This window comes from Mirounga angustirostris, unplaced genomic scaffold, assembly GCF_029215605.1.
Source record: "Mirounga angustirostris isolate CCGP_5_RB_7025 unplaced genomic scaffold, mMirAng1.0.hap1 SCAF_6, whole genome shotgun sequence".
NCBI classification, from domain to species: Eukaryota; Metazoa; Chordata; class Mammalia; order Carnivora; family Phocidae; genus Mirounga; species Mirounga angustirostris.
Window position 1 is genome coordinate 5,337,105 of NW_026991714.1, and position 25,555 is coordinate 5,362,659.

The 25,555-nt window shown below is 54.6% G+C and overlaps 3 protein-coding genes across 8 annotated transcripts; all 3 read right to left on the reverse strand.

Annotated features, from left to right (window-relative positions):
* Positions 1–1,033: 1,033 nt before the first annotated feature.
* On the reverse strand, positions 1,034–2,445 carry TSTD1 (thiosulfate sulfurtransferase like domain containing 1). The gene is made up of 4 exons (XM_045876741.3): positions 2,313–2,445; positions 1,981–2,103; positions 1,320–1,482; positions 1,034–1,232 (listed from the first exon to the last, which is right to left on the reverse strand). Exons 1-4 carry the CDS (start codon positions 2,386–2,388, stop codon positions 1,181–1,183), a joined length of 414 nt encoding a protein of 137 aa, XP_045732697.1. The 5' UTR covers positions 2,389–2,445; the 3' UTR covers positions 1,034–1,180.
* A 222-nt stretch (positions 2,446–2,667) lies between these two features.
* On the reverse strand, positions 2,668–8,443 carry USF1 (upstream transcription factor 1). 4 transcript variants are annotated; one of them, XM_045876739.3, is made up of 12 exons: positions 8,291–8,442; positions 7,541–7,736; positions 6,316–6,408; positions 5,873–5,922; positions 5,598–5,713; positions 5,144–5,245; positions 4,706–4,901; positions 4,385–4,472; positions 4,190–4,248; positions 3,973–4,067; positions 3,599–3,727; positions 2,668–3,409 (listed from the first exon to the last, which is right to left on the reverse strand). In XM_045876739.3, the coding sequence occupies exons 3-12, from the start codon at positions 6,321–6,323 to the stop codon at positions 3,320–3,322; spliced, it is 933 nt and encodes a 310-aa protein (XP_045732695.1). In that variant the 5' UTR covers positions 6,324–6,408; positions 7,541–7,736; positions 8,291–8,442; the 3' UTR covers positions 2,668–3,319. The 4 variants fall into 4 exon arrangements, with proteins under 4 accessions (XP_045732695.1, XP_064449862.1, XP_045732694.1 ...); XM_064593792.1 differs by having other exon boundaries at positions 7,541–7,829; positions 8,291–8,418; XM_045876738.3 differs by lacking the exon at positions 7,541–7,736 and having other exon boundaries at positions 8,291–8,443.
* An 840-nt stretch (positions 8,444–9,283) lies between these two features.
* On the reverse strand, positions 9,284–25,527 carry ARHGAP30 (Rho GTPase activating protein 30). Of its 3 annotated transcripts, none has more exons than XM_054507894.2 (12): positions 25,117–25,527; positions 19,282–19,384; positions 17,083–17,227; positions 15,898–15,980; positions 15,634–15,741; positions 14,933–15,060; positions 14,300–14,471; positions 14,117–14,220; positions 13,961–14,038; positions 13,017–13,400; positions 12,062–12,156; positions 9,284–11,799 (listed from the first exon to the last, which is right to left on the reverse strand). In XM_054507894.2, exons 1-12 carry the CDS (start codon positions 25,211–25,213, stop codon positions 10,165–10,167), a joined length of 3,132 nt encoding a protein of 1,043 aa, XP_054363869.1. In that variant the 5' UTR covers positions 25,214–25,527; the 3' UTR covers positions 9,284–10,164. The 3 variants fall into 3 exon arrangements, with proteins under 3 accessions (XP_054363869.1, XP_045732691.1, XP_045732693.1); XM_045876735.3 differs by having other exon boundaries at positions 11,891–12,156; XM_045876737.2 differs by lacking the exon at positions 25,117–25,527 and having other exon boundaries at positions 11,891–12,156; positions 17,083–17,223.
* Positions 25,528–25,555: the final 28 nt, after the last annotated feature.

Sequence of the window (25,555 nt, forward strand, 5' to 3'; positions counted from 1 at the left end):
CTCTGATGTGAAAACATGTAAAAGGTCTGGAAAGATATGCATCGAACTATACCCCACACCAGAGGGAAGTTACATACCTACTGGGTAGTGTTGAATTTTGTCAGCAAGCATGTGCTTTCTCATTTTCTTTATCAATTAAATTCTGTTCAATCCAGTGTTGGATCAAAGAACAGTGTTGATAAAAACTAGGGCCTGTCTTTGGTGGCTCATACCTGCAAACTACGTTTGACACACCCGTGGGCATGAAGAGTGACATCCGTCACTCACTGCTGGGCACCGCCCTTTCGTGTGCTCAAGCCAGTGACAAAGTTTCAGGGAGGTGAGGTTGGGCTGGGGACCTGAAAGTCTGGGGCAAGAGCAGGCAAACCATGTCTAGAAAGGACTAGATAATAAAAATGTTAGGATCTGAAGGACACACAGTCCCTGTCACACTGTTCTGTCATTTTTGCACAAAAGCAGCCGTAGACAGTATGTAAAACAGTCGTGGCACAAGGCCAACCAAGCGAGGCCTGTCTGCTGACCTCCGCAGCAGTGGGCCTGCCTCCCGACTGCACATCAGATTCACTTCAAAGGCTCATAAAACCACTACCGAGGTCCCACCCCCAAGATTCCAAATCTGGGGGAGGGCCCAAACACTGTTTGTTTGTTTTTAGGTACCAGATGATTCTGGTGTGTATCCTGGGCTGAAAACAATTGTTCTAGGGGCGCCTGGGTGGCTCAGGTCACGATCTCAGGGTCCTGGGATCCAGCCCCACATCGGGCTCCCTGCTCATTGGGGAGTCTGCTTCTCCCTCTCACTCTCCTCTGTGCTCTTGTTCCTCTCTCAAATAAATAAATAAAATCTTTAAAAAAAATACGCACACACAATTGTTCTAGAAGGAGAATCATAGTCTCAGGAAACTGCTGGAGTTTTGGGGGTGGGAGTGGAGGGTGCAGGGTGGGGGACAGATGAATGGAGAAGGACCCAGGGCTGAAGTCTAGATTAAGATTAGGACTATGTGCAGTCCACCTGACAAATTAAGTGCTTCCAGTATTTTGATTAAATGCTCTTTATTGGATGCTTTTGCGTGCACAGCACTGTAAGGAGCTGCCCCAACCTGAGGAGTCAGCCCCTTCACCACCCTTAGTTAAGGCGGCCATGGGGGCGAGGGAGAGGGGCAATAAGTTAGCCTCCTTCTACCTAACCTTCTTTCTGGGACCATTCTCTATAGGCTCCTGCGAAGTTGCGAGCCCTGTGGAGACAAAGGGGGTGAGGAAGGACAGGCCCGGGAGGCAGTCCCCAGTCCCTCCCCAGCTAGCGCCCCACACCTTCCCCATACCCTGTGTATCCAAGGCCTTGGGCCAGCTGCGTGGCCTGCAAGCCCCGCTTGCCCATTTGACAGAAGAAAATGAGGTTCTCCTCTTCCAGCTTCGGCTTCTCGGCGGAGTACAAAGCCTGGAAAGCAGCGGGCTCCATCTGCAGGGCACTTTCCAGCTCAGACACTGGGAGGAGTCAAGGGGGTAGAATGGAAAGTCGGCAGTGGGCGATCTCAGGTTCAGACCGGGCCTGGAAGGACTGGATCTTGGGGCCCGGACAAATCTCCAGAGGGCCCCAAAACAACATACGGTGACCACTGCCCCTCCCCTCCAACCTCAAGGGCCAGACGGGCCCACCTGCGCAGGAAGGCAGCCAAATAGCTGAACGGGAGCCACCTCCCCAGCCTCGAGGAGGAGCGGCGGGGGGGTACCCAGCGGGGGTGGGGGGGAGATCAAGCGTAGAAAAGCGGGTCCGCCCCTTCCTCGCCGCCTGTAATCCGCTCGAACTGGAAGGGCCAGTTCCGCTGCCAGAATCCGCCTCCCACCAGCCCTTCTCCAGCAAGCTGGGGTGGGGGGCCTTAGAGGAATACAGAACCCCTGGACCGTGCCTTCCCCACGCCGCCCTAGGAGCCCCTCCTGGACGGCCTCTAGGCCACCCGCGCGGGCGTCCCCTCTGTCCCATACCCGGGATGTTGAGCGCCCCCGGGATGGTCCCCGCTGCCGCCTCCTCCCGAGATCTCACATCGATGAGCCGGGCCTGGCGCGAGGCCAGGAGCGAACGCAGTTCAGGGAGCGAGACCGTGGGCGCTGAGGAAGGAGGCACGAGAGCGCTGAGCGGAGCGGGCTGCCCGGCACCGCTGCGCGGCGCCCCTCCACCTGGCAGCGCCCCACCCGGGAGCGGGGGCGAGCGGACCGGAGCCACGCCCCTCCGCTACACCTCCTCCCGGGGGCTCCACGCGCTCCCAGGGGGGCCGCAGGGAGGACGGGACGAGGTCCCAGGTCTCTCCCCCAGCTACCTCCAGCCATGGTGCGCGCCGCCGCGGCCAGCCGCAGGAATGCGGCCCCGGGCCGCCCGCCGGGGGCCCGCAACATCTCCCCCGCCCTCGCGGAGCCGGAGCCGGAACCGGAAGCGAAGGCACCGCCTCCCGCACCGCCCCCGCAGCACCTGTTCGCAGATGCCCAGCGCCGGGCGGGCAAACTGGTCTGGCCTAGGAACTGGGACTCAGGGTAAGGAACACAGGAGCAGCACCCCACCCTGACCTTGGCCCAACCCTTACTGGGCAAAGTGCAATGCGCCTCCCTCCCTCCTGCCCCGGGGCCCGCAAAAGGAAAACCAGGTGACAACAGTGGCTCTGAACGTTTTATCTTTAAAAAAAAAAAAAAAAAAAGTAAAGAAAGAAAGAAAAAGGGAAGGAAAAACCATCCCCACAAGGGGAAGGCCCCACGTGGGCCCGTCTGTTGTTCTCCCTGGCTCCAGAGACTTCTGCACAGGCCTTAGCTCCTTGTCGGCTGATCTCTCCCTGCGGCAGCAGCCACTCACTGCTAGGTATCCTGTTCCCCACTTGTCGCTAAAGCCTGATCCCCAGAGTCCCCGAGTGCACATCTGAGCTCCGGGGTAAGGAAGAACCAGGGGCAGCGCCAGAGCCCTGGGGCAAGCCAGCGCCTGGCTTGTGAGCAGACCCTCTGCTGGCCCTCTCAGCAAGCACGGGGCAAGCCCCCACGTTGCCTGGGTCCGGTATCCAGCACGGAGACAGCACATGCATCTGCAAGAGCACAGGGGCCCGGGGGGCTGCGAGGTGGAGCCGGGCCAGGCTGTCAGCACGCACCCAAGGGTGTGTTTCACACGACCGCAGGTGGCTCTGTCACAGGGCCTTGGGTCAAAGCCACGGCTTCTCAGCTCCCCCTGGTCCCCCGCCAGAAGCGGGCAGTGAAGGAAAGGGGCACGGGGTTAGCCTGTTGCTCCTGGGCTATGTGCAGTTCTCAGAAAGGGGAGGTAGGGCCCAAAGCCCCCAAGTCCCCACAGTTAATTGCTGTCATTCTTGATGACAACCTCGACTCCGTGGTGCCGCAGCTGAGCTCGGAGCAGCAGGTTCTTGTTTTTCAGATCTTCCACCTGGCATGGAAAGGAGGCCGTGGAGAGAGTGAGCAGACAAGCTGGCACGGCCAGATCCCGCACCGTATTCACACATCCGCTAGTGAGGGGAAAAAGATGACGCCCCCTCTATGGAAACCAGAGGCGGGCGTCCCTCACTGGCTCACTGGCCATGGAGTTGAGGAGGGATGGAATGAGGAGGGGTCTGACCTGCTGTCGAAGCACATCATTGTCCAGCTGCAGCTGGTCAAGCCCCTGCAGTTCTTCAGACAACCGGTGGTTACTCTGTCGAAGCTCCTGGATATAATCACAGGCTTTGGACAGAATTCCACCTTTACTCTGCAAGAGAAGGCCAACGAAAGGAGGACTAAAATAGGTGACACCTGGCTTGCCTTCCCAAAGCACACACTTTGGACCTCCTTTTCCCCTAAGGGTAAAATGTGGTAGAACATTTCACAAGGATACAGGAACCTCAGGGAAAGATAAGCAAAGATTACTGCCGTGTGTGCCCTCTACCATTTCTGGAAACAATACCAGGAGACAGAATTCAGGCATCCTGCCCACTACCAGGGTCTTGCCATGACCTGGCCAGACTTGGTGCTCTCCATGGAGCAATCTGGGATGATCTTGGACAGCTGCACAATCCAGTTGTTAATCTTGTCTCGGCGGCGGCGTTCCACTGCGGGCCAAAAGGGAGGACAAGGTGACTCAGTGAGAACTCAACCACAGGCCCTGTAGAGCCACCTAAGCTCTCCTGCTCAGACACCACCACTGTCCCCAATCCCACCAAATAATACCTACCTTCATTATGCTGAGCCCTGCGCTTCTCATCCCGAGTCGTCCTGGGAGCTTCTGACTTCCTGACAACAGAGCCCAGGGTGGCCAGAGTAAGGGAAGGATAAAAAAGTAAGATTGGAGGTTGGGGTACGGATTGACACAGGACTTGGCAGGGACCAAGACCACCATGGCAACTGAGAAGAACCGGGGCCTACTCACGGGGAATAAGGGTGAGTCCTGGGGGCAATGGAGCGCTGGCTTCCCCCCTGCAACACTTCTTGTGGTGACATCATCACAAAGAACTGTCCTGTGAAGATGCAGGGTAGGTTGTGTCAGGACATGGGACTTAGGAACCTCATCAAGCTTGGAGGCCAAGGTCCTAGGCGCCTCCTCTAAAAAGGGAGGCTACTTCCTCCTGCTGGAGGGGCAGCCCCAGACTCAGTGCTGCCCAGGTCTTAGGGGGCATTGAGGGGTCATGGGAAAGGCCCACTGCCCACGGCCGATCCTAGCCCCTCCGGCCGGCACCCTCACACAGCTCACCAGTGCCGGGAGGGGTCGCCTGCCCCAGCAGTGCCTCCGAGCCCTGGGTGGTAACGACAGCTGCTGCACTCCCCGATGTGGCACCCCCGGCCCCATCTCCCACTGCAGTGCTGGGGAAGTAAGTATAGTGCGTCTCGGCGGCTGTCCCCTCTGCGTCAACCGCATCATCACTGGTGAATGCACCCTGGATCACCGCCTGGGAAGGGCAACAACAGGACAGAGTCCAGTGACAGTCAGCTACTTCCCACTGAGCTACTCTGCAGCTTCTATCCCTGGGGGGGAAGGAGGGAGAAACAGCCAGAAAGGGAAAACCTAGTGCGTTGAGACAAGGCTGCCCCAGATGCCTCATGCCACCCCCAGCTCCACCCCCATCTCACGGGTTCAGCTTCATCTTACTCCTCGCTGCTCCAGTCCCCTCCCCAGCCCAGGCCCTGGCACCTGGGTCATGGATTGAGTGGCAGGATAGCCACTGATGGCGCCAGTCCCCTCAGTCTGGCCATCCAGCTGCCCCTCAGACACCTGGATCACCCTGTACATCACCTAGAAGCAGGGAGGAAAGGGAAAGGTGGGGAGAGAGAATACAAGAGTCAACGCTGGGGACCCCGGGCCTCTCATAAAGCTTCTCTCGGATAGAGCCCTGAAACAAGAGTGCTTCAGAGACAAAGCTTCAGCAATTCCCCCTTCTGTCCCCAGAGGTTTCAGCCTAGCCCCTACCCCACTGCACCCCACCCCAACCTCTACTCCAAACCTCCTCCCCCAGCCCCTCCCCCCAGCCCCTCAGGAGTCCACATCTTCACTGCCTCCTCCAAGCCAGGTCTCCCCCGACAGGCTCATTACCTCCCTCAACCCCAACCCCAGGTAACACCTGCAGGCAGCTGGCCCCCTCCCTTACCTGGCCCCCATTCTCAGTTCGGAAGACGTACTTGACGTTGGGATCAGGGAAGGTGGCAGCTGACTGGATGCTGGCAATAGCCACACTGGTTGGGTCCTCCCCAGTTGCCACTGCTCCTGGATTAAAAGAGCAAAGGAAAAGTCTGCGACTGCCTTTCTCCCTCTGTTCCACCTGCATGTCATTTAGAAGGACCAGGGTGCACAGGAGATGCGCCCGTGGGGGAGGGGGAGAGGCCAGGCTGGGCTCCTGGTCTCAGGTCTGTTTCGACCACTCACCCTCCTGAATCTGCACTGTCCCCTCTTCCGCTTCAGCTGTTTTCTGCTGCCTGTTTGTGACAGGACAAAAGAAAGAAGAAGGGAAGAAGGGAATAAAAAGCTCACTGACCCAGTAACATATGGCTTCCAAGCTCAATGGCATCCCCGATAGATGCTGGGTTAGGTTAGAATAACAGCAGCTGGTATTTACTGAGTGTTTACTGCGTGCATAGCACCGAACTAAGCACTTAACACACGTTATTATTTAATACTAAGAACAGCACAATGGGGTAAGTAGCACTACTTGCATTTTGTAGATGAGAAACCAGATCACGCAGCTAGTAAGTGATGGAGCTGAAACCGGAATCTAGGTCTACCTGACTCGGGAGCCAGCGGTCTTAGCCATTCTGCCTTCTCCCAGGCCTCCCATCTCCCACCCCAGACCCTACCTCTTCTTCACTCACCCCTTCATCTCTCTGTAAGGCGGCACATCCGAGGAGCTGGTCCTTCTTTGGAAGTCTTCGTATCTCCTGCCTCACAGGCCTGAGTGCTAAGTCCTGATAGAAATCAGGGAGTTTGCAGTGAGTCCAGGAAACTGAATAGCCCCTGTTTCAAGAAGCTAGGTTCCATGAAGACTCAGCCAAGAACATAATCCAATCAATCCACAGAGGACAGTCCGTTTCTTCCATTCTGATACTGAGAAGTGGGCTACGGTGGTTGAAAAAGTAACTCTACAGATAGTGTTCCTCCGCCCTCCATTATCGCTCCAAGTCATGGTGGAGAGAGGATGATTATACTTAAAGACTGAGACACAACAATATCTGGATGGATCATGACCGAAGTTATCATGACGGGCCACTACTTCGGGATTAGGAGGGCCATGTTTAGGCCGCCACTACCCAAAACACAGGGCCATGAACACTACTGCCTCTTCCAGCTTCTGAGCCACATACTGTACCAAAAAATTTCTGTTCTCAAATCTAGGAAGGGGAAAACTCCGTGAACCATAAGGACATACTCGGCCCTTGGGCCTCACTCTACTTGGCCCCTTGGGCTCCTGCTTTGGGGTGTCCAGATTTATGTCATTTGTGAAAGACCCTCAAGTCCAAGTGTATCATTTTCAAGTCCCTCCCCTATTTTCTTCACCAAGCCTTCCCTAGAACAACACAGTTGCTAAAATGTTGCCATGACAACTCCAAAATCAACTGAACCTCAGCAAGAAGGGAAAAAACTCCAGGCTCAAGGTTCGGAAGGAGAGACAATGGAAAAGGAACTCATTTGCAAGGTGTCCGCCTTAGGACCCTGACACCCAGCCAGAGGGCAGGAAAAACAAAGAGCTGAGGAGACAAATGCCTCCAGAAAGATACAGCTCCATGTACAAAGCAACAAAATTATCCCCGCACGAACGGGTAAGATTTTGGTCAAGTCTCTACCCATAAGGTCCCCCAAACCTTCCTATCTAAGGAAAAAACTTCAACGGATGAGCCCTGGAAAGTCCGCATCGAAGGAAAGTGTTGACCAAAAAAAACCCAAAAACACCAAAACCCAAAAAACAAACAAAAAAATAAAGAAAAAAGGAAAAAAAAAAAAAAAAAAAGAACTGAAAGTGAAACTGTCCGGAGGAAGTAACGCTGCAAGAAGATCCCAGTCCCTAAGGGGAAGTAGCACCAGCGTGTCGGTACCACCTACCTGTCCATCCTCAAACCTACGAAGGGCCCCTGCGAGGCTTCTGCGCTGACTGCAGGAGGAGGCGATGGAAGAGACGGCAGGGCACAGGAGGCGTCTCTATCGCCCACAGCTGTCAGCCAGGGGCAGCCTCTGAGGACACCCAGCAACCGGGTCGGGCTGCTTATTCAAATCTTAGTTGGACATCCGGAAGCATTTCCTGGGCATTAGGGGATGCGACACGGAAACGCGGACAGGATGTTGTGGCGTGCGCGCGCGGGCCAGGAGGGCCCAGCAAGAGCCCCTGCTACGTCTGGACACAAAGGGGGAAATCACCAAGTCCCGGGAGAAGTCCGGCGCCCCGACCTTGCCCGAGAAGGCGGCGTCTCCCCGCAGGCCCCGCAGCCGGCAGGCGCGAGCCCGCGAGCCCGGGAGCCCGCGAGCCCGGGAGCCCGGGCGGCCGCCGCCGCGCTCGGCCCGCGCCCCGCGCTGCGCACGGCGGCCAGGAAAGGGCGCGGGGCTCGGCGGGCCCGCGGGCCCGGTCCGCGGCCGGCAGCGCAGGAGGGCGGGGACGCGCGCGCTCGGGGGCGGGGAGTGCGCTCGGCCCACAAAGGGGGGCGGGAGAGAAAGCAGCGGGCACGGCCCCCTCCCTCAAAACAAAGGCTTCCTTCCCGGGAGGTCCGCCACCTGAAAACGGGAAGGAAATCAAGGCTGCCCTGCCTGCCGGCCCACCCAGCCTCCAGACCCCCGACTCGCGTCCGGTCCCGAACTCACCGGCCGAGGCCGCCGAGGCCGCCGATCTCGCCAGACCGTGTTCTCCCTCTCCGGACTCGGAGAGCTCCATGGACAGCTGCTCATGCGCACTCCCGGCCTGCGGCCATGTTGGTGAGGGGCGGAAGTGTCTCTCTCGGCCCGCCCAGCCTCCTCAGCCCCTGAGCCGCCCCGCTTCCGGTCTTTCCCGCTTGATGAGGCTGGAAGGTGCGGATGGGTGGGGATGTCGCCGGGGCGGAGACGAAGGAACTTCCTGGGATCCGCGGAGAGTGACACTGAAGTCTTTGTCGCTCTCGGCAAGAACGGGAGAGAGACCACTAATGTGTGCTACCATCTTTCTGCCGGACAGGGCGTTTCTAGGGGGAGAAGGGAGCGAGGCAGGCGTAGATCAAAGGGAAGGAAGTCGGACGGAGGCGCCATCTTTAACAAGGGCCACTTGGGAGGCCATCTTGGATCAGGGCCCTCTTCTGGGGTCCACTGGAGAGGAGGACAGTTACGGGTGTACTCTTTTGTATTCGCGTCAGCAGTTACTCACCCAAAGACCCCCAGGGCTTCGAGCTTTGGGAGGCTTTCAGCTGCCGTGAGAAGGATCTTGATTCCTGTTCCTCTCAGTTGAGACCTACCCTTACTGGATCTGGAGCAGTGTGGTGAGATGAGGAGAGTTTAGCCTCTGGAGCCAGACGAACTCGGGTCTCAAACCTGCCGCCCTCACTGCTTACCTCTGAGATCTTTGGCAAGCCTTTGACTCAATCAACCTCCCTAACTGACCTCATTTTACAGGTCTCCCATCTGTAAAGTGGAGATACCAGTACCAACCTTACAGAACTGTTACGTGGACTAACTAAAGGGCATAGATTCTTCGCTCGTAGAATACCTAGCCTTTACTGGTAGATAACTAGCATCATGTAAATAAAAGTTTCTCTTCCTCATTTCCTGACCACCGTGAACCTAGCTCCAGTTTCTAGCCGCGGGTCTCCATGACAACAACTGAGGAAGAGCACCCAAACTACAACAGCAAAAGGACGTTTTGCCAAACACGGAAATGCGATCCCTATCACCGACGACTCTAATACGAATAATGAGACTCCACAGTTTCCATATAAAAGTACAACATTTATTCGGAGACATTGCTTCTTACTAGAATGGAACCTGTGGCCCCAGCCTGTCTGGAGAAGCACTCCCATGGCCTGAGTTACGCCATTCCCCTTCCCTGAAATAGGAGGAATTTATTCCAGAGGAAAAAGGAGAAGCCAGGGAGATCCGTGCAAGGCCTCTTTTCCTAAAGGTGACTGGAGGCAGAGGGGAGAGATTCTGGAAAGGGGGCCAGTCCCTCCTTTGAGGCCTTTGAGGCCTTCCACGAGCTCCTTGATGTGTTCCTCCTCATCTAGAGCTAAGAGGGTCTGGAGGTGTCCAAGAGCAGAATTAGGATGGGCAGTTCAGAAGTGTTTATGTGTGACAGGCTCTGACCTGGCCCTGTCCTCCCCTCCTCCACCCTGGGCTTCCATGAAGGGAAGTGCACAGCCTCAGAGGAAGGCAGGAACTTTGCTGGAGTTCCCTCTTCATTCTTCACTTTGAAAAACCTCTAAGTATTCTGCCTACTCTATATTCCCTTTGACCAATGACCCCACTCCCTCATAACAGGATCTTGGTGACTTTCTTGGGAATATCCAAAGGGATAAGTGAGTGCTTTGTGTCTGAGACAAACTCAGGTAAACCCACTGAGGCAATGCTTCCCACAGTCAAAAAGAGAAGCTGGAGGGTCAAAGCCTATGGTGTTGGGCACTCCAGCTGCTCAGGCTGCAGAAGAGACAGCTAGTCTGGGACCCTGGAGATTGGAGACAACTTACTGTCCTCTTTGCCCAGTGCTATGGTCCTACTCACAGTCCCTCACCTCTCCCAGGGTTGGCCTGTGTTTCAAATGCATACGATCGGCGCTGGGGGGACAGAAGAGGGACAGGGGGCTGGGGTTCCCTGGGGGGCAGACTGTGCCGACTTTGGTGTCCAGACCCTTCTGTGTCTTCAGGTGGGAGCTCCAGGCAGCTAAGTGGCCGAGAAGAATAGGCAGGGATCATACTACAGGGGGAGGTTCTGGGGATGAGGCTATAGTCCCCACCCCCAGTACAGGTCTGGGTCCGCCGAACTCCCTGAGCCTCAGTCCTCTGGCGGTCCCGGGCTAGGGCCACAGCAGCATCAAAAGAAAGACTGCCTCCATTCCTCCAAGAGGAACGGGAGGCTCGGGACCCCCAAGCCCTTTCCCCAGGAGTCCCATCCAGCCGACCAGGCCTCGGGCATGGGTTTGCAGGTGCCACGTGGATCTTGCTACACATTGCGCTAGGCATCTTGGCAAATTGTGGTTTGGGGGGCACCACAGGCACAGAGCGGACCTGTTGGACCTGAACCAGGGTGGAAGCCAGGCGCATGCCCACACCACTAGCCGAGCCAAGAGGACAGGGGCACAGATTGCAGCCCTCTGGACTGGGCTGTCCCTCAGGCTCCATCTCCTCTGGCTGGGGTGGCTGTGGGGCTGCCTGTTCTGACTCAGAGGACTGGGAATTGCCCTCTTTGGCACTGTCAACCTCCAGGGACTCTACATGTGACCCTTCAGGAAGGGAGTCCTTTCCTGAATGGTCACCTCCAGCCCCCTGGTCTCTCTCAGACTCTCCATCCCCACTCTCCTGGTCCATGCTGATCTCCCCTTCTCCTTCAGCTGCTGCTTCTGGGCTTCTGCCATCTTCACCATCTCCTTGGTCTTCTCTTGCCTCTTGGTCCTCCTGCCCCTTCTGTCCTTTAAACTCATCCTCTCTGCCTCCTTCAGCCTCTTGTTTGTGTACAACTTCCCAGCTCTCCTCAGCAACTTGGTTTTCCTGGACCCTACACTCTGGGTCGCTTCTGGCTTGTACCTGGCCTTCCTCTCCTTCCTCAGCGTCTTCCTCTCTCTCAGTCTTTCTTTCCATCTGCTTGTCTTTGCCCTGCTCTCCTCCGGTTCCCTCCACATCCTTAGCTTCTTCCATACTCTCATCCTCCTGCTGACCTTTGGACTCCTCTCCCTTGACCTCTGTCTTTTCCCCACTCCCTTCTTGCAAACTGGCCATCATCTCTTGGCTTCCCCCAGCCTGCCTTCCTTCCTCACCTGCCTCTCCATCCTCCACCTCACTCTCTGGACTCCCCTCAGCCTCCTCCCTGATGTCCCATGTGCTTTCAGGCTCAGCCTCCTTGTCCTCCCCAACTTTGCAGCATGCCTGCTCTCCCTCAGCCTGCCCTGGAGCCCCCTGTCTTCCACACCCTGCTGTCTCTTCCTCCAGATTTCCTGGACCCTCCCAAGTTGGGTGTTTGGGCTCCAGAAGGGGACTTAGGTCATCATAGGCACTCAGGAAGACTTCCTCCCCACTTTCCTCCTCTCCTTCGGGCCTGGGTTCAGCAGAGTCCGGGGAACAGCAGCTGGGAGCCAGGACAAACTGCGCCTCATCCAGAGACAGGTCATCCAGGGGTGGCTCCACAGAGAACTCCTCCACCTGTAGGCATAGCACTGGGGTTCAGGACCAGGTGGCCCTGTCCACCCTCTGGTTTCCTTACCACCCCAAACCCAGCACAGCTCCTCCTTACCTGAGGCCCAACTCCCAGGAGCTCCTCCAGGTAGCCCATCCCAGGGTCGTCCTCCCCAGGGGAGAAGGCTGCTCCTGCTGCTCCTGCCTTGGCCACCTCCCCATCCTCCACCCCCACCCACTCAGGCTCTGAGCTGCTCGAGTCCTCTAGGAAGGAGAAGGAATCCTGCACCTCCTGGGACAGGCAGTCCTCCAGGGCAGGGGCCATGTCCTCTGGGCCACTGTCAGCCAGGGGACCTGTGGCTGAACTTGCCTCCAACTTCTCATCTGTTGGGAGAAAGGTATTCTCAGGAACACAAAGATGAAGACCAGCCTCGATCCTTTCCAATGTGGGTCTTCCTAACATTGCTACGTACAGGGCCAACACTTCCTAACATTGCTACATACAGGGCCAGCCTAGATACTCCATGTGGCTGATCCTCTCAGATCAATATCCCTAACTACTGGCTTATAGCTGCCTTGACTGAGCTCCCACCAGCTGCCAGGCACCAGGCTGTACATTTCACAAGGCATTATCTTATTTTTTCCCCACAAAACAACTCTATAATGTAGGGTATTTATCCTCATTTTAAATATGAGGAAAGCAAGAGTCAGATTTGTCTAAGATCCCAGCTCTGCCACCTCCAACCTAAATCAACAGCAAATAGTTTAACCTAGGTCTCCGGTTCCACTGCAAGCAACAGTAACTGTGTCATAAGATTATTTGAGAATGAAATAAGCTGATGCCTGCAAAGTCCTTATCACGGCACCTGGCGCATAGTAAACCTTCAATAAATGTTAACTATTAGTATTAATACCATTATTATTATTATTATTTTTACCATCATCTATTATATATCCCCACCTTGTACTTAGTAATCCCTACTGTATATGTCTGACACAGACTCCCATTCTTGGGTATATCAGTGATCTGAAGGATGCCAGAGATCCTCTCTCTATGAATTTCACAGAACCTGATAATATTACTGGATCCCTCCAACGTGGAATCCAGGGAGGCAGCTGAAGGTAACCACCCAAAGCCCAAGGCCCGAGGCCTTTGCCATTCCCAGGACAGATCCCTGGCATCAGAGCTTCAGCTCAGAGTTCTAGTCCCTTCTCCCAGTCCTGGGAAATCCCTGGGGCCTCACCTGGGGGGCCAGGGCCAGGACCAGAGGCAGGGTTTGGCCGGGGCTGTAGGGCGGGGCACTCAAGGCCACGGGTGAGCCTGGCCAAGGAGACGTTAGAGATGATGTTTGGGGGCACGCTGAGGATGGAGGTGATGTGTAGAGGGAGGTTGACATTGTAGGGGTCCGAGATGTGGACTCCAACACAGCGCTCTGCACGGCTGCTGCCCCCGGCGCGGATCACTGACCGCCCCACTCGTGGCGTGCCTGGCTCAGAATTTGTGCCACCCAGGGCCTCTGCGTCGGGCTCCTGTTCACCTTCTGCTGCCTCCACAGAATCATTCTCCAAGCTGTCCAGCAGCAGTGGGCTTGGCCGGGGACTGCTGGATCCTGCCAGCCCCTCTGGCTCTGTGGAGGAGAGAGAGGAGAGTGATAAGCTCAGCTGCGAGGGGCCCAGACACCTCGGGAAGGCTCTGGCGGGTGTCCCCTGCTTTCTCAAGCCTGAGAGCCAGGACAGCCTGGAGGGCACCCGGTCCAGCTTCCCTGGGCCACTCCTGCGAATGCTCCACAGCCAGCCAGTGCACCTACACTAACTTAGGAACCCCCTTCCCTCTCTGCAGATACGCTCACTGGCCATCACTGCCCCCCACCCCCCCCAGACACACACACCACTCTGAACCTCTATGTACACTCATATGAACACACCCATTGATTAGATGACAAACTCACTACTAAACCTAACATCTGGGACTGCGGCTGGTGTGTCATAGGCACTCGTTATATATTTTTGAAATTAGCACACATTGGCCACGTGCACAGACACAAACACACAGGAATGCACACACTGTGGGCTCATCCCTAATACTGTTATTCCTTTGCAGACACAGTCACAGACATGCTTGCACACAGGTGTTCACCAGCCTGTGCATGCACGCACACACACGCACCGAGTGCACACCCATACTCACCATCACTGGCCCCAGCTGCAGCACTCAGTGAGTCCATGCTCTTGGCTGGCCGCAAAGTCCCCTTCTCGGATTTGTCCTCTGCAAGACACGGATGTTTGTAGAGCCAGGGTCTGGTACCCCTTCAGCAGAGCCCCCCCTACATCACTGCAGACTTACCCCTGTCTTCAGCCCCCCGGGGAAGTTTACGCTTGGTCTCGTGGCCAGAGCGACCCAGATTGAAGATAGATCTCCACTTCCTGACCTTCAAAGACCCCTTTCTCCTGGAGGGAATAGAGAAAACATTAGGGTTGGAGCCTGGTGGTCAGTGTAGGGGAGGAGGGCCCAGGAAGGAGGCCTTACTTGTGCTCTGCAAACTCGATGATAGTGTGGTAGGGCCGCATCTGTGGGGGTCCGTCACCAGCCTGCAGGATGCTAGGCAGGTGGTAGGGCAGGGACCTGGGCATAAGGTCTTCGGGGCTGCCTGATGCACGGGCCCCTGGAAGTGATCGCCATCCACTCTCCATCTCCGCACCTAGGGAAAGAAGAGGAATTGGCCAGCCAAGAACAGAGATGAGAGAGGGCTTCAGGTATCCAGATCCTCATGGCACCCCCCACTCACAGCTAACTACCACGCTACGAGTATACTCAGAGGCCTTTGGAAGCAGACCCTCTGTGTCTAGCTCCTCAAGAGGGAATCCTCAGGGACATGGGGCAGGAGATCCCAGGACACTGGCCCTGTGGGCTAGGGGTGGGAATGATCAGTCAGTAGCCCCAAGAACCAGGATGGCTGCGGGGGGGGCCTGCTCAAGTACAGACTACACCATCGTCTCCCCAGGGTCTTCTCCATGTGACAATAAGCAACATCCCTCCATGAGACTCAGTTCTCTCATCTGCAGAACATGGAGACTGAACTAGGTGACCTCTGAAGCCCTCTGTCACTCTGACATGACTCCGGCAGAGTGTGGTGGTGTGGTGGGTGGGAGGGACACTGACCAGAGAGAGCAGCGCCCCCGAAGAGCTGGTCCACGTGCGTGAGGATGAACTCGACCACGATGGACTGCACGCGCACCTCCATGAAGGCTGCTGTCCCATTGAAGCCGGAGGCCTCTATGTCCTTAGACCTGTGGAGATGTGGAGTTATTCCCCTCCAGTCCCACCGTACTTCCCCATTGGAATTCTCCCTAAAAATACCCTAAACCCTCTCCCCTGCATGCCCTTAACCTCATCTCCACCTCTTAAACTACATGCATGATTCAAGTCTCAAATGCCACTTCCTTCAGGAAGCCCTCTTGGACACCCCCCTCAGTATTAATCTCTATTTCCTTTGCACACAAGAGTGCCTTGTTATAATGAATATCAGGATTTCTTACAGTCTGCCTTGCATCACAGAGAGTGATATGCAGGCTAGTTCTCCAAGAGACTGTAAGATGTTTGCTCAACAAACATTCCACAAGGACTCTTCCTGTTCCAGTCCCCAAGCTCAGTGATACAGTGTAAGAAGACACAAAGGCCTTGTGTCCAGTGGGTAAACCGCATCCCACTCAATGTACTTCTGAACCTTCCTGTTTCTCTCTGGGCTTGGCAAGACCCCCACAGCCCTCTCCAGTGCACCCACACAGACATCCCCATTCCCGAGCAGCCTCTGGGGCTAGGCTCTGCCCAGACCCCCACCCACTGCTCACCCATGAGCCCACCTGAGCAGGTTGGGGGCCCACACGATGGCCAGGTTGCGGGCGTGCATGTTGGTCTGAGCACTGAATGAGGCCATGTGCACCAAGTGTCGCATGAGGAATTCCAGGGTCCTGCAGAAAGGAGGCATCAGGGGCTAAGGGTCAGACAGAAGACACCTAGGGCAGGGGTAGGATGGAGGTCTGGGAGCCGGAAGAGAAGAGACAAGTCAAGGCCCCAGGGCTGTTTGGGGGTGGTCGGGACTCTGGGAGTGGGGAAGCCCCACGCACCTATAGTTTGGGACAGGGAGTTCTCGAAGCACCTCTAGGATCTTGATCAAGCGCTCAGGCTCCAGTTGCACTCCCACGGCATCCTGGGAGGATGGGAGGAAGGTTCAAGAAACAAGTCAGCTCTGGGGTGCCCGGGTGGCTCAGTCAGTTAAGCGTCTGCCTTCAGCTCAGGTCATGATCCCAGGGTCCTGGGATTGAGTCTGCGTCTGGCTCCTTGCTCAGCGGGGAGCCTGCTTCTCCCTCCCTCTGCCTGCCTCTCCCCCTGCTTGGGCGCTCTCTCTCTCTCTCTGACAAATAAAATCTTTAAAAAAAAAAAAAAAAAACAAGTCAGCTCTGCCCCTGCTTACTCCTGGGAGCACTGAGCCCGACTCTCAGAAACAATTCTGTGCAGTACCCCCACCATCCCCCACCCCAGATCTTTCGAAGGATGCTGACATAGCAGACAGAGCTCAGAATTTGGGGCCTACAAGGCCTGCAGCTGGGTCTTGACTATGCCACTTAATAGCTTTGTGACCTTGAGCAACTTCCTGCCATTCTGCCTTAGCATCCTCCTCAGAAGGCTCTGGCACAGGACTACCTTGGTGGTCCCTCCCTGTGGGTGCTCCAGGGGCTGTGTAGTTATCCCAAGGTGCCCAGGAAGGCCTGTGCCCACCCAGTCTAGCCTGTGTGGCCTGAATGGTGTGGGCTGCTATTCTGGATTTCTAAATGCTATTCCGCTCAATAAGATGCAACTTATTTGTAAAATGTTACTGAATTCAAGATAGCATCTTTGTCATGTGTTTTCTTATTCCAAAGATGTTCGACATACAATCTGCTCCTGGAGGGGCATGCCTGAAAAAGTGCTGACTTCTAAGAAGGGTTCTCATTCTCTTAAACGTAAGGAAGCTCTGGTCTAGGTGATTTCCAAGGGCCCTCTGCTCTCTGTCTGTGTTCTACTTTACCCTAGTCTCGCCCCTGCACTGTGTGTGATCTGCAGGCCTTACGAGGAAGGGCAAAGAGAAGAGGGACGGGAGGGTGGAGGTAGCAGGCCCGGGGGGATTTGCAGGGAGGGGTCTTTTCATTCTCAGGTGGTCTTGGTCATTCAGCATCACAGGACACTGTCTGGCATTGGACACACTTGGGAGGTCAAAACCAGAGCAGTCGCCCCTCAGCCTTGTCTCCCACCCTCCTTGCTTCTCAACTCACAGCAAACTTATCATAGAGGCGGTAAGTGAGCAGGGGGTCTGGCAGTTCTCTGAAATAGGCCTTGCACAGGGAGGAGACGCAGTGAATGTCCTGGAGGTAAACATCTTTCCGCAGGTCTGGCTTCCGCTCTGCCTCAAACTCCTGCCTGGGGAGGTGCAGAGTGGTCAGGAGTGGTGGGGGCTGGGGGAAGGCGGGAGAGGTGAGAGCTGCGCCCAGGGGCCCAGGCAGGGTCGAGGGTCAACATGCACGGGCCTTGGAAGAAGGCTGTTGGGCAAGCAGGCATAGATGGATACGTCACCGCGTGGAGTGGCTGTGAGGGTGGGGGAGGTGCTAGGGAAGGGGGCTGCGCATGAGCAGGCATGCACGTCAGGGGTGTAGCTGTGGGTGTGAGTAGCAAGGGTGGGGTATGTAGGACTCAATAAAAGTGGGGAGATGAATGTACCTGTGTTTCTAGGTAGGTGTAAAAACGGAGGAGTGTAACTCTTAGAAGGAAACGTAAGTGTAAATCTTCATGACCTTGCATCAGGCCACAGTTTCTTGGATAACACACCAAAAGCACAAGCCGCCAAAGAAAAAATAGATTACACTGAACATCAAATGACAACCTTTTGTGTGTCAGAGGACACTACCGAGAAAGTGAAGACAACCCGCCAAATGGGAGAAAATATTTGCAAATCATAGACTTGGTAAGTGTTTAATATCCAGAATATGTAGGGGCGCCTGGGTGGCTCAGTTGGTTAAGCGTCTGCCTTCGGCTCAGGTCATGATCCCGGGGTCCTGGGATCGAGCCCCACATCGGGCTTCTCTGGCTCAGTGGGGAGACTGCTCTTCCCTCTGCCTCCTCCCCTCCCAATCTCCCCAGCTTCTGTTCTCTCTCTTGCTCTCTCTCTCTCTCTCTCATAAATGAATACGATCGTTTAAAAAAGTATCCAGAATATATAAAGAATTCTTACAACTCAAAGGAAACAAATAACCCAATTTAAAAACGAGCAAGGGATTTGAACAGAAAGTTCTCCAGAGAAGATACACAAACCAGTAATCTGCTTGAGTCGCTAGCTATTGGGAAACGCAAATATAGGTGAAGTATCACTTCACACCCACTAGGATGGCTGTAATTCAAAAGACACACAGTAGGGGCGCCTCGGTGGCTCAGTCGTTAAGCATCTGCCTTTGGCTCGGGTCGTGGTCCCAGGGTCCTGGGATCAAGCCCCGCATCGGGCTCCCTGCTCCGCGGGAAGCCTGCCTCTCCCTCTCCCACTCCCCCTGCTTGTGTTCCCTCTCGTTGTGCCTCTCTCTATCAAATAGATAAAATTTAAAAAAAAAAAAAAAGACACAGTAACAAGTGCCGGCAGATGTGGAGAAATTGGAAGGCTCGGGGATGTGAGATGATGCACTACTATGGAAAAGCAGCCCAGCAGTTCCTTAAAGACTTAAACATGGAGTAACCGTATGACCCAGCAATTGCACTCCTAGGTCTATACTCCAGATAATTGAAACCATAGGTCCACACGAAGACTTGTCGTGAACGTTCACAGCAGCATTACTCAGAATAGCCAAGAGATGGAAACAACCCAAATGTCCATCAGCTGATGGATGGGTAACCAAAATATGATTCAGCCACAGAAAGAGATGAAGTGCCAGCATCCGAGACACCTGTATGAACCCTGAAATCATGCTAAGGGAAGAAGCCCAGCACAAAAGCCTCCAATTATACGAGTCCACTTATATGGAAGGTGCAGAGAAAGCACAGTCATAGAGATAGAAGGTAGACCAGTGGTTTCCAGAGGCTGAGGGAAAGGAGGAAAGTGGAGCGACTGCTTTTGTGTGTTTCTTTTGGGGCTGAGGAAATGTTCTGGAATTAGATAGTGGTGATGGTGGTGCGACCTTGTGAATGCACCAAAGAAATCACTGGATTGTACATTTTTAAAGAGTGAGTTTTATGGTATGTGAATCATATGCGAAAAATTTTAAGCTGGGTGGTTGTATGTGGGAGCGGAGACATATGTGTCCGTGTAGACACATGCATGCCAGCCTGGGGGGGAATGGGGTGTGTGGTTGCAGCCTTTCCTGAGGGGACTCCGGAGCGCCTCCCTTAGACAGCACCTGGCACCCATGTTTTTCCTTCTCCCCCCTTCCCCTCGCCCCTCTGGCTCCCTGGCCTCCTGGCCCATAGAGCCCTCCCCTCACTGCCTGACTCACCGGAGCTTCTGGATGTTGGAAGAGACTCCTGAGAGACGGTAGATCCCGTCCACCACTCCGTACTCCTCCACAAATTCTGCACAGCTCTTTAGCACCTGCGGCACTGGGGACACAGATGGGGCAGAGAAAGAGAAATCAGGTCTGGGAGGTCAGAGACCACAGGGGACCTGAGAGATGGAAGCATCGGGGAAGGGGTTCGGGGAGCCTGGAAGCAGAGCTCATGAATAAAAACTTGTCAGAAGGATTCTTAGAGGACATCAGCTCCAGCCTGCCAATCTCTCTGCAATCTCTCTGCCCACGGGGTTTGGAGTCTCTGCATAAATCCCCCCAAGGGAGGGGGGGCGCACTGACTCTCCAGACTGCCCATTCCTGGTAGAAAGCTCTGCCTTCATTGAGGGCGCCTGGGTGGCTCAGATGGTTGAGCGTCTGCCTTCGGCTTAGGTCATGATCCCAGGGTCCTGGGATCGAGTCCCGCATTGGGCTCCCTGCTCCTTGGGAGCCTGCTTCTCTCTTTTCTCTCTGTCTCTCATGAATAAATAAATAAAAATCTAAAAAAAAAAAAAGATTAAAAAAAAAGTGCTTGATAAAAAAAAAAAGAAAGAAAGAAAGCTCTGCCTTCATTGAACTGAAATATGTCGCTCTGTAATGACTAGTTTTCCAGAATTTTCAAAGGGGTAGAAGTCTGGTTGGAAGGGCACTAGGAGTAACAGGACAGGTCTCAAAAGTACATTTATTGAACACTCTGTATAAGATGAAGGAACATTCGTTGTCCTGACCCAAATGGGGCAGAGCTGACAGGGACTATTGTGAAGCACCCTCTCTTGTAAGCAAGTGCATGGGCATCACGTCTGTCCTAGCAAGGTACACAAAATTGGGACTTGTCAGTTCAGGAGAAAAACACCTAGGTGCCAAGCACTATGCATTAGGTATTCTAGTCCCCAGATAAGAAAACTGAGGGTCAAAGAAGTAACAAGTGCCTAGTATTGCCCAGCTAGGGCCAGGATCCAAATACAAGGGTGCAAAAAGTTGTATTCTCTCTCCCAACCCCCCCCCCCCCGCCCCGTTACTAGACTTTAAGCTCCTTAAGGACAAGATCTAACTGTGGCCAATTTTTTTTTTCTTTTTTGGTGCCCTCTCTGAGGCCCGAACAGAGTGACCAATTTGATGTCTCTCATATTTTCTGACATGGTGTCTCAGACACAGGAAACCCTCCAACACCAGGTATGAAATCCCGTCTTCACAAGGCCACATATTTATCCTTCTGAAGACTTCCCTGCCTTAAATCCTTTGCTCCATAAGCATCTTGCTTCACCCCAATCTTCATTGCTCACCTCACAGATCTAGAATGAAATATAAACTCAGCACAGTATGTTTAAACCCTTCACAAACCAGGCCCAGCTGCTCTCCCAGCCTCAGCTCCAGTCATTTCCCCGACAAACCCTCCGATCCAGCTCTTTGCTACTCCATGAACAAGCCTTGGTATTACCTTGCCTGAAAATACCCTTCCCTCTGTCTTCGACTGGTCAACTCCTATGACCCCTCAAAACACACCTCAAACATCACCTCCGATTCTGAACCCTTTGCTTCTATCTGTATTATAGTACCTACCGCACTTTGTTATCACTAGTTTCTCTTGTGTCTACACCTCTGACACATAGTAACATTTTCCCCAGCATTTAGCACAGTGTTGAAACAGAACAGGTGCTCCATAATGGTTTATTTATGACTCAGCGAAGTAATCAATCAGTTTTGAGGCTTGATGACATCCCTTGGAGATTGAAATAGAGAATATTGCCTAAGAAAAAGACTAAGTTCATAACCAAGACTCGCCAGAGAAATCCCTCTCGTGTCAGTGTCAGAAAAAGCTGCTTCTCCTTAGCCATCTATTTTTTTTTTCTAATGGGCTTTATGAGTCTTATACCTGATTATGTTTATCTCTTTACTTGAATTACCAGGAAGCTCAGAGCCCACATCTAGAAACCATATAGCATCACTTGATATGCATTTCTGGGTACCTATCTTACCTCCTCTTCTTGTTTCTCCTTCAACACAATTCCTTCAGTCATTTTATTCTATCTTTTTGTAATATTTTGGGATTTTAAAAAAAAGATTTTATTTATTTATTTGACAGAGAGAGACACAGCGAGAGAGGGAACACAAGCAGGGGGAGTGGGAGAGGGAGAAACAGGCTCCCCACGGAGAAGGGAGCCCAATGTGGGGCTCGATCCCAGGACCCTGGGATCATGACCTGAGCCGAAGGCAGACGCTTAACAACTGAGCCACCCAGGTGCCCCCAAATTTTGGGATTTGGATCACAATTTTGTCACAATTTTGTGTACCTTCCTATGACAGAGCTGAATCCTATGCACTTGCTTACCCACACACTTCCATCCCAAGTTCTTGGGGAAATTAAGTAATTAAGTAAGATGGAAATACAGAATGAAGGAAATAATAAACCCATCAACCACGATTGTAAACCCTCTTTGTATGACCCCATTTCCACACCCTTTGCCCTCCTGCACCCCAGAGCCGGGATTTGGGTGAGACAAGGAAGGCACAAGGGTGAAGAATTTAAGGAGGCACCAACTCCTAGGGCTGTGCAAGTGCCAACTGCGAACACACACAACCTTGGGAGTGAGAGCCTCCTTAAGAAAGAGCCACCCATGGGGCGCCTGGGTGGCTCAGTCATTAAGTGTCTGCCTTGGGCTCAGGTCATGATCCCAGGGTCCTGGGATCGAGCCCCACATTGGTCTCCCTTTTCCGTGGGGAGCCTGTTTCTCCCTCTCCCACTCCCCCTGTTTGTGTTCCCTCTCTCACTGTCTCTCTCTCTGTCAAATAAATAAATAAAAATCTTAAAAAAAAAGAAAGAAAGAGCCACGCAGGGGCTCCCGGTTGGCTCAAGAGCCATGCGACTCTTATTTTCGGGGTTATAAGTTCGAGCCCCACACTGGGTGTAAAGATTACTAAAATAAATAAATAAATAAACTTGAAAGAGAAAGAAAGGAAAGAAAGAAAGAGAGAAGAAGAAAGAAAGAAAGAGAGAGAGAGAGAGAGAGAGAGAGAGAGAAAGAAAGAAAGAAAGAAAGAAAGAAAGAAAGAAAGAAAGAAAAAGAAAGAAGAAAGAAAGATCGAACCCAGGGCACTGATGCAGCCCTGAGAGTGAGGGTTTTGTTAAATTTTGTACCCTGGTCCCCTCTCTTGTCTCGCCTCAGTCCTGGCTGTACAGTTCACCCACCATCCCTCCTTCCAGGACCCCGGCCCATTTGCCAGGGTCGCCCTGCCCTCAGATTCCCAGCACTGAATGCAGAGACGGGGCAGACCCTTCTCAGTTGGGTTGCTGCTCTGTGCTCAGGCATCTAACGCCACCCCGGCTCTTTTGGCCGCCACATTGCTCCATTGGCTCCTAGTCCACTGTCACCGAAAGCCTAGGCTCCTTTCACAGGAATGGCAACCAAGCCAGATCTTCCCCCATCCTGCCTTCTCTGTGGATTTTGAATCTCCTGAAAAGGCCCTTAAAGGGGCACCTGGGTGGCTCAGTTAGCTAAGCATCTGACTCTTGATTTTGGCTCAAGTCTTGATCTCAGGGTTGTGAGATCAAGCCTGGTGTCTGGCTCCATGCTGGGCATGGAGCCTCTTAATATTCTCTCTCTCTCTCTCTCCCTCTCTCGCTCCCCCACCACCTCTCTAAAAAAAGGGGAGGGGGAGAAAAAGAAAAAGAAAGTATTTGAGAGCCTAAGGAATCAGAGCCACAGAGTAAATGGGTCAAGGAGATGAGGGGAGAGATAACAGTCAGAGAGAGGGGGGGAGTCAAGGAGATAGAGATCAGAGCCATAGGATGGGAGATGAAAGTAAGAGACAGAGCTGAGGTGATGGAGTCAAGGAATGGAGACATCGGGGAATGGGGGCAGGGGCAGGGAGGAGAGCCCAGAATTTAGAGACCTGGAGAATCAGAAACCTGAACAAGGTAGCAAAAAGATAAAGTTTAGGAAAAGGAGGAACTCAGAACAGGTAGGGCTTGGGGAAGGAAGAGACCCGCCTTCCTAGGGCCGGGAGCAGGGAGAGGGTGCTGAGATGGAGCAGATAAGGATGGGGAAAACTAAGCTAATCAGGGAGGATAAATTAAGCAGGAACACAGGTCTCCACTAGTGTGGGCTTTCTTTCGTGCTGAGTCTTGGGTGAAAGGGAGAAGCCATTGCCAGCACTGCTCTGTCCTTTCACTTCCCACCTGTCTGTGCCAGGGGAAGGGGGGATGGGGAGAGGCCGCCACTGCTGCTCTGGAGGCTGAGATCATGCCACCCGTGGGCTCAGGTGAGGTTCTGAGGAGGGGCAGGAGGGACTCCTCTCCTCCTCCGGAATTCACTAGGACCAGGCCTAGATGTCTAAGCCTTCAGAGAACAGGCCCCTCACCTGCTGGGAATGCAGAGGCTGGGAGAGGACACAGGAGTGGGGTCTGGGCTGGCTTGGGGGGTGGGGGTGGTCTGTGTTGTAACACGGGGCTGCCAGGGGCCACAGGGAAGGGCAGCACCGGGGTGAGGAGACCGAACTGAGGGTTTGCAGAGCACTGGAAGAACATCAGCCCCATTGGATCATGTGGCCCTTGGCCAAGAGTCATGGTTCTCAAGAGGAATCCCTTGTAGTGGAGTCAGCCCTGTGCGGGCAGCCGGGCTCTCCGACCCGTGTGAAGAGAAGGGCAGAGCAGAGCCTTCACCGCTGAAGCTGTGTAACACTCTGCTTTGGGGCCCGGGGTTTCCCTTAACCGAGGCCAGTGGGGATGGGGGCCTCTGGGGGAGGAGAAAAGGGGAAGGAGGTGTTTGGGGACAAGGGGGCGGGGCTAAGGGCAGGAAATGAGCTAGGAACCACCATCACCCTCCCTCCACTGCAGGAGCCACAGCCCAGAGCAGAGGAGAGGACAAAGAGGAAATGACAGATTGGGGTGGGGTGGGCTGGGGAGGGGGGGGAAACGTGCCCTGCTCTAGGAGGAGCTCCAAGTGCCAAAAACAAGCTGGACTGGGCAGCCAGGATACCTGCAGTCAATTTCAAATCAAATCAAGCTAAGTTTGTGAGTGGCTACTCCATGCCAGGATGAGCCCAGCGTTGTCCCTGCTCCCGCGGGCTTCTGAGCCCCTCTGGGGAACCCAGGGAGGCAGTAGACAGGCCCCAGAGACAGTCCCACATCCACTCCTTTGCACCCTGCACCCCTATCCTCCACCCAGCCTCAGGGCATCTCTGTTCCCTTCCATGCATCCCCCATTTTGGCAGCTTCTCCCCTCGCCCTCCGCCTTGAACCTGCTCCTCCTGGGCACAGGGAGGGTCATGGAGATTGGGGGGGATCCCACCCCACACCCTCACCTGCAGCCCAGCAAGGCTGCAGAGGGCCCAGAGCCCCACAACCACGCCCCTGGGCACCCTCCTCCAACCAGGAAACCCCCATCCTCCCCAGTGCCACCCTCAGACTTTCCTAGGGCCCCTCTCCTGCTCCTTTCATTCAGACCCAAGGACCGCCTGTTGGCCCTTCTGCCACTCATCTGCTGACCCTGTCGTCCCCCCAGCCTCCCGCTCTGTCCCCAGCAGTGATGCCGTCGCCTCTCTTTTGCCTACTTCTCTCAGTTTCTCATCTCTCCATCCTCTCCCCACTCCCAGCCTCCCCATCCCCAGGTAGTTACACAAGGGAGCCCCCTGCCTTCTCTACTCAGCCACATTTCCTGCCGCACCTGCTCGTCAGCTTCCTGGGCGCTGACCCCAAGCCACTGCCCCTTCGCCATGTCCCTCGGACTGGACCGGACTGCAGAAGCTCCATGCCCCCCACCCAACAGCAGCCCTGAGCCGCCTCCTTACCCTCCTGGCCCGAACGCTGTAGCTGTTCCTGCAAGTCACACCCAAACACCCTCTCCTTCGAGCTGCCCTTCTTCTTTCCTTTCTGCCGAGACTTCATGGCTGGAGCCCCTGGGCCCTGGCCCAGCCACCTCTGCGCCCCCAGGACCTTTGCCCTACCAGCCCCCCATAGGATCCCAAGCCAGCCTCTGGGCTTGGCCTGGCCCCAGGGGGCAGGGCTCAACTGGGGGTGGAGGGTGGCCTGGGCAACAGGCAGCGGCTCCTGCCTCTGGGCCCCCCCGGCTACTACGCGGAAGTAGCCGTGGAAGAGGAAGCTGCCAGGACCCTGGCAAGAAGTTGTGTCTCGTGGCCCAGGCTGGTACTCGCCCCTCTGGCCCTGCTCAGCCGTGGGGGAGCAGGAAGCTGTGCAGCTCCTCCAGCGCGCTTCCTGTTAGAGCATCTT

Bases quoted from the DNA above. Each gene is read 5' to 3' on its own strand.
- TSTD1 (XM_045876741.3), bottom strand. From the start codon at position 2,388: ATGTTGCGGGCCCCCGGCGGGCGGCCCGGGGCCGCATTCCTGCGGCTG. The intron at 2,104-2,312 runs GTAGCTGGGGGA...CTCCTTCCTCAG, and splicing joins GGCGCGCACCATGGCTGGAG to CGCCCACGGTCTCGCTCCCT. The intron at 1,483-1,980 runs GTATGGGACAGA...GACTCCTCCCAG, and splicing joins GGGGGCGCTCAACATCCCGG to TGTCTGAGCTGGAAAGTGCC.
- USF1 (XM_045876738.3), bottom strand. The intron at 5,246-5,597 runs GTAAGGGAGGGG...CCCTGCTTCTAG, and splicing joins GAACTGAGAATGGGGGCCAG to GTGATGTACAGGGTGATCCA. The intron at 4,249-4,384 runs GTGAGTAGGCCC...CTCTGTTGTCAG, and splicing joins AGGACTCACCCTTATTCCCC to GAAGTCAGAAGCTCCCAGGA.
- ARHGAP30 (XM_045876735.3), bottom strand. From the start codon at position 25,213: ATGAAGTCTCGGCAGAAAGGAAAGAAGAAGGGCAGCTCGAAGGAGAGG. The intron at 14,221-14,299 runs GTAAGGCCTCCT...TATTCCCTCCAG, and splicing joins ATCGAGTTTGCAGAGCACAA to GAGAAAGGGGTCTTTGAAGG. The intron at 13,401-13,960 runs GTGAGTATGGGT...TCTCCTCCACAG, and splicing joins TGCAGCTGGGGCCAGTGATG to AGCCAGAGGGGCTGGCAGGA.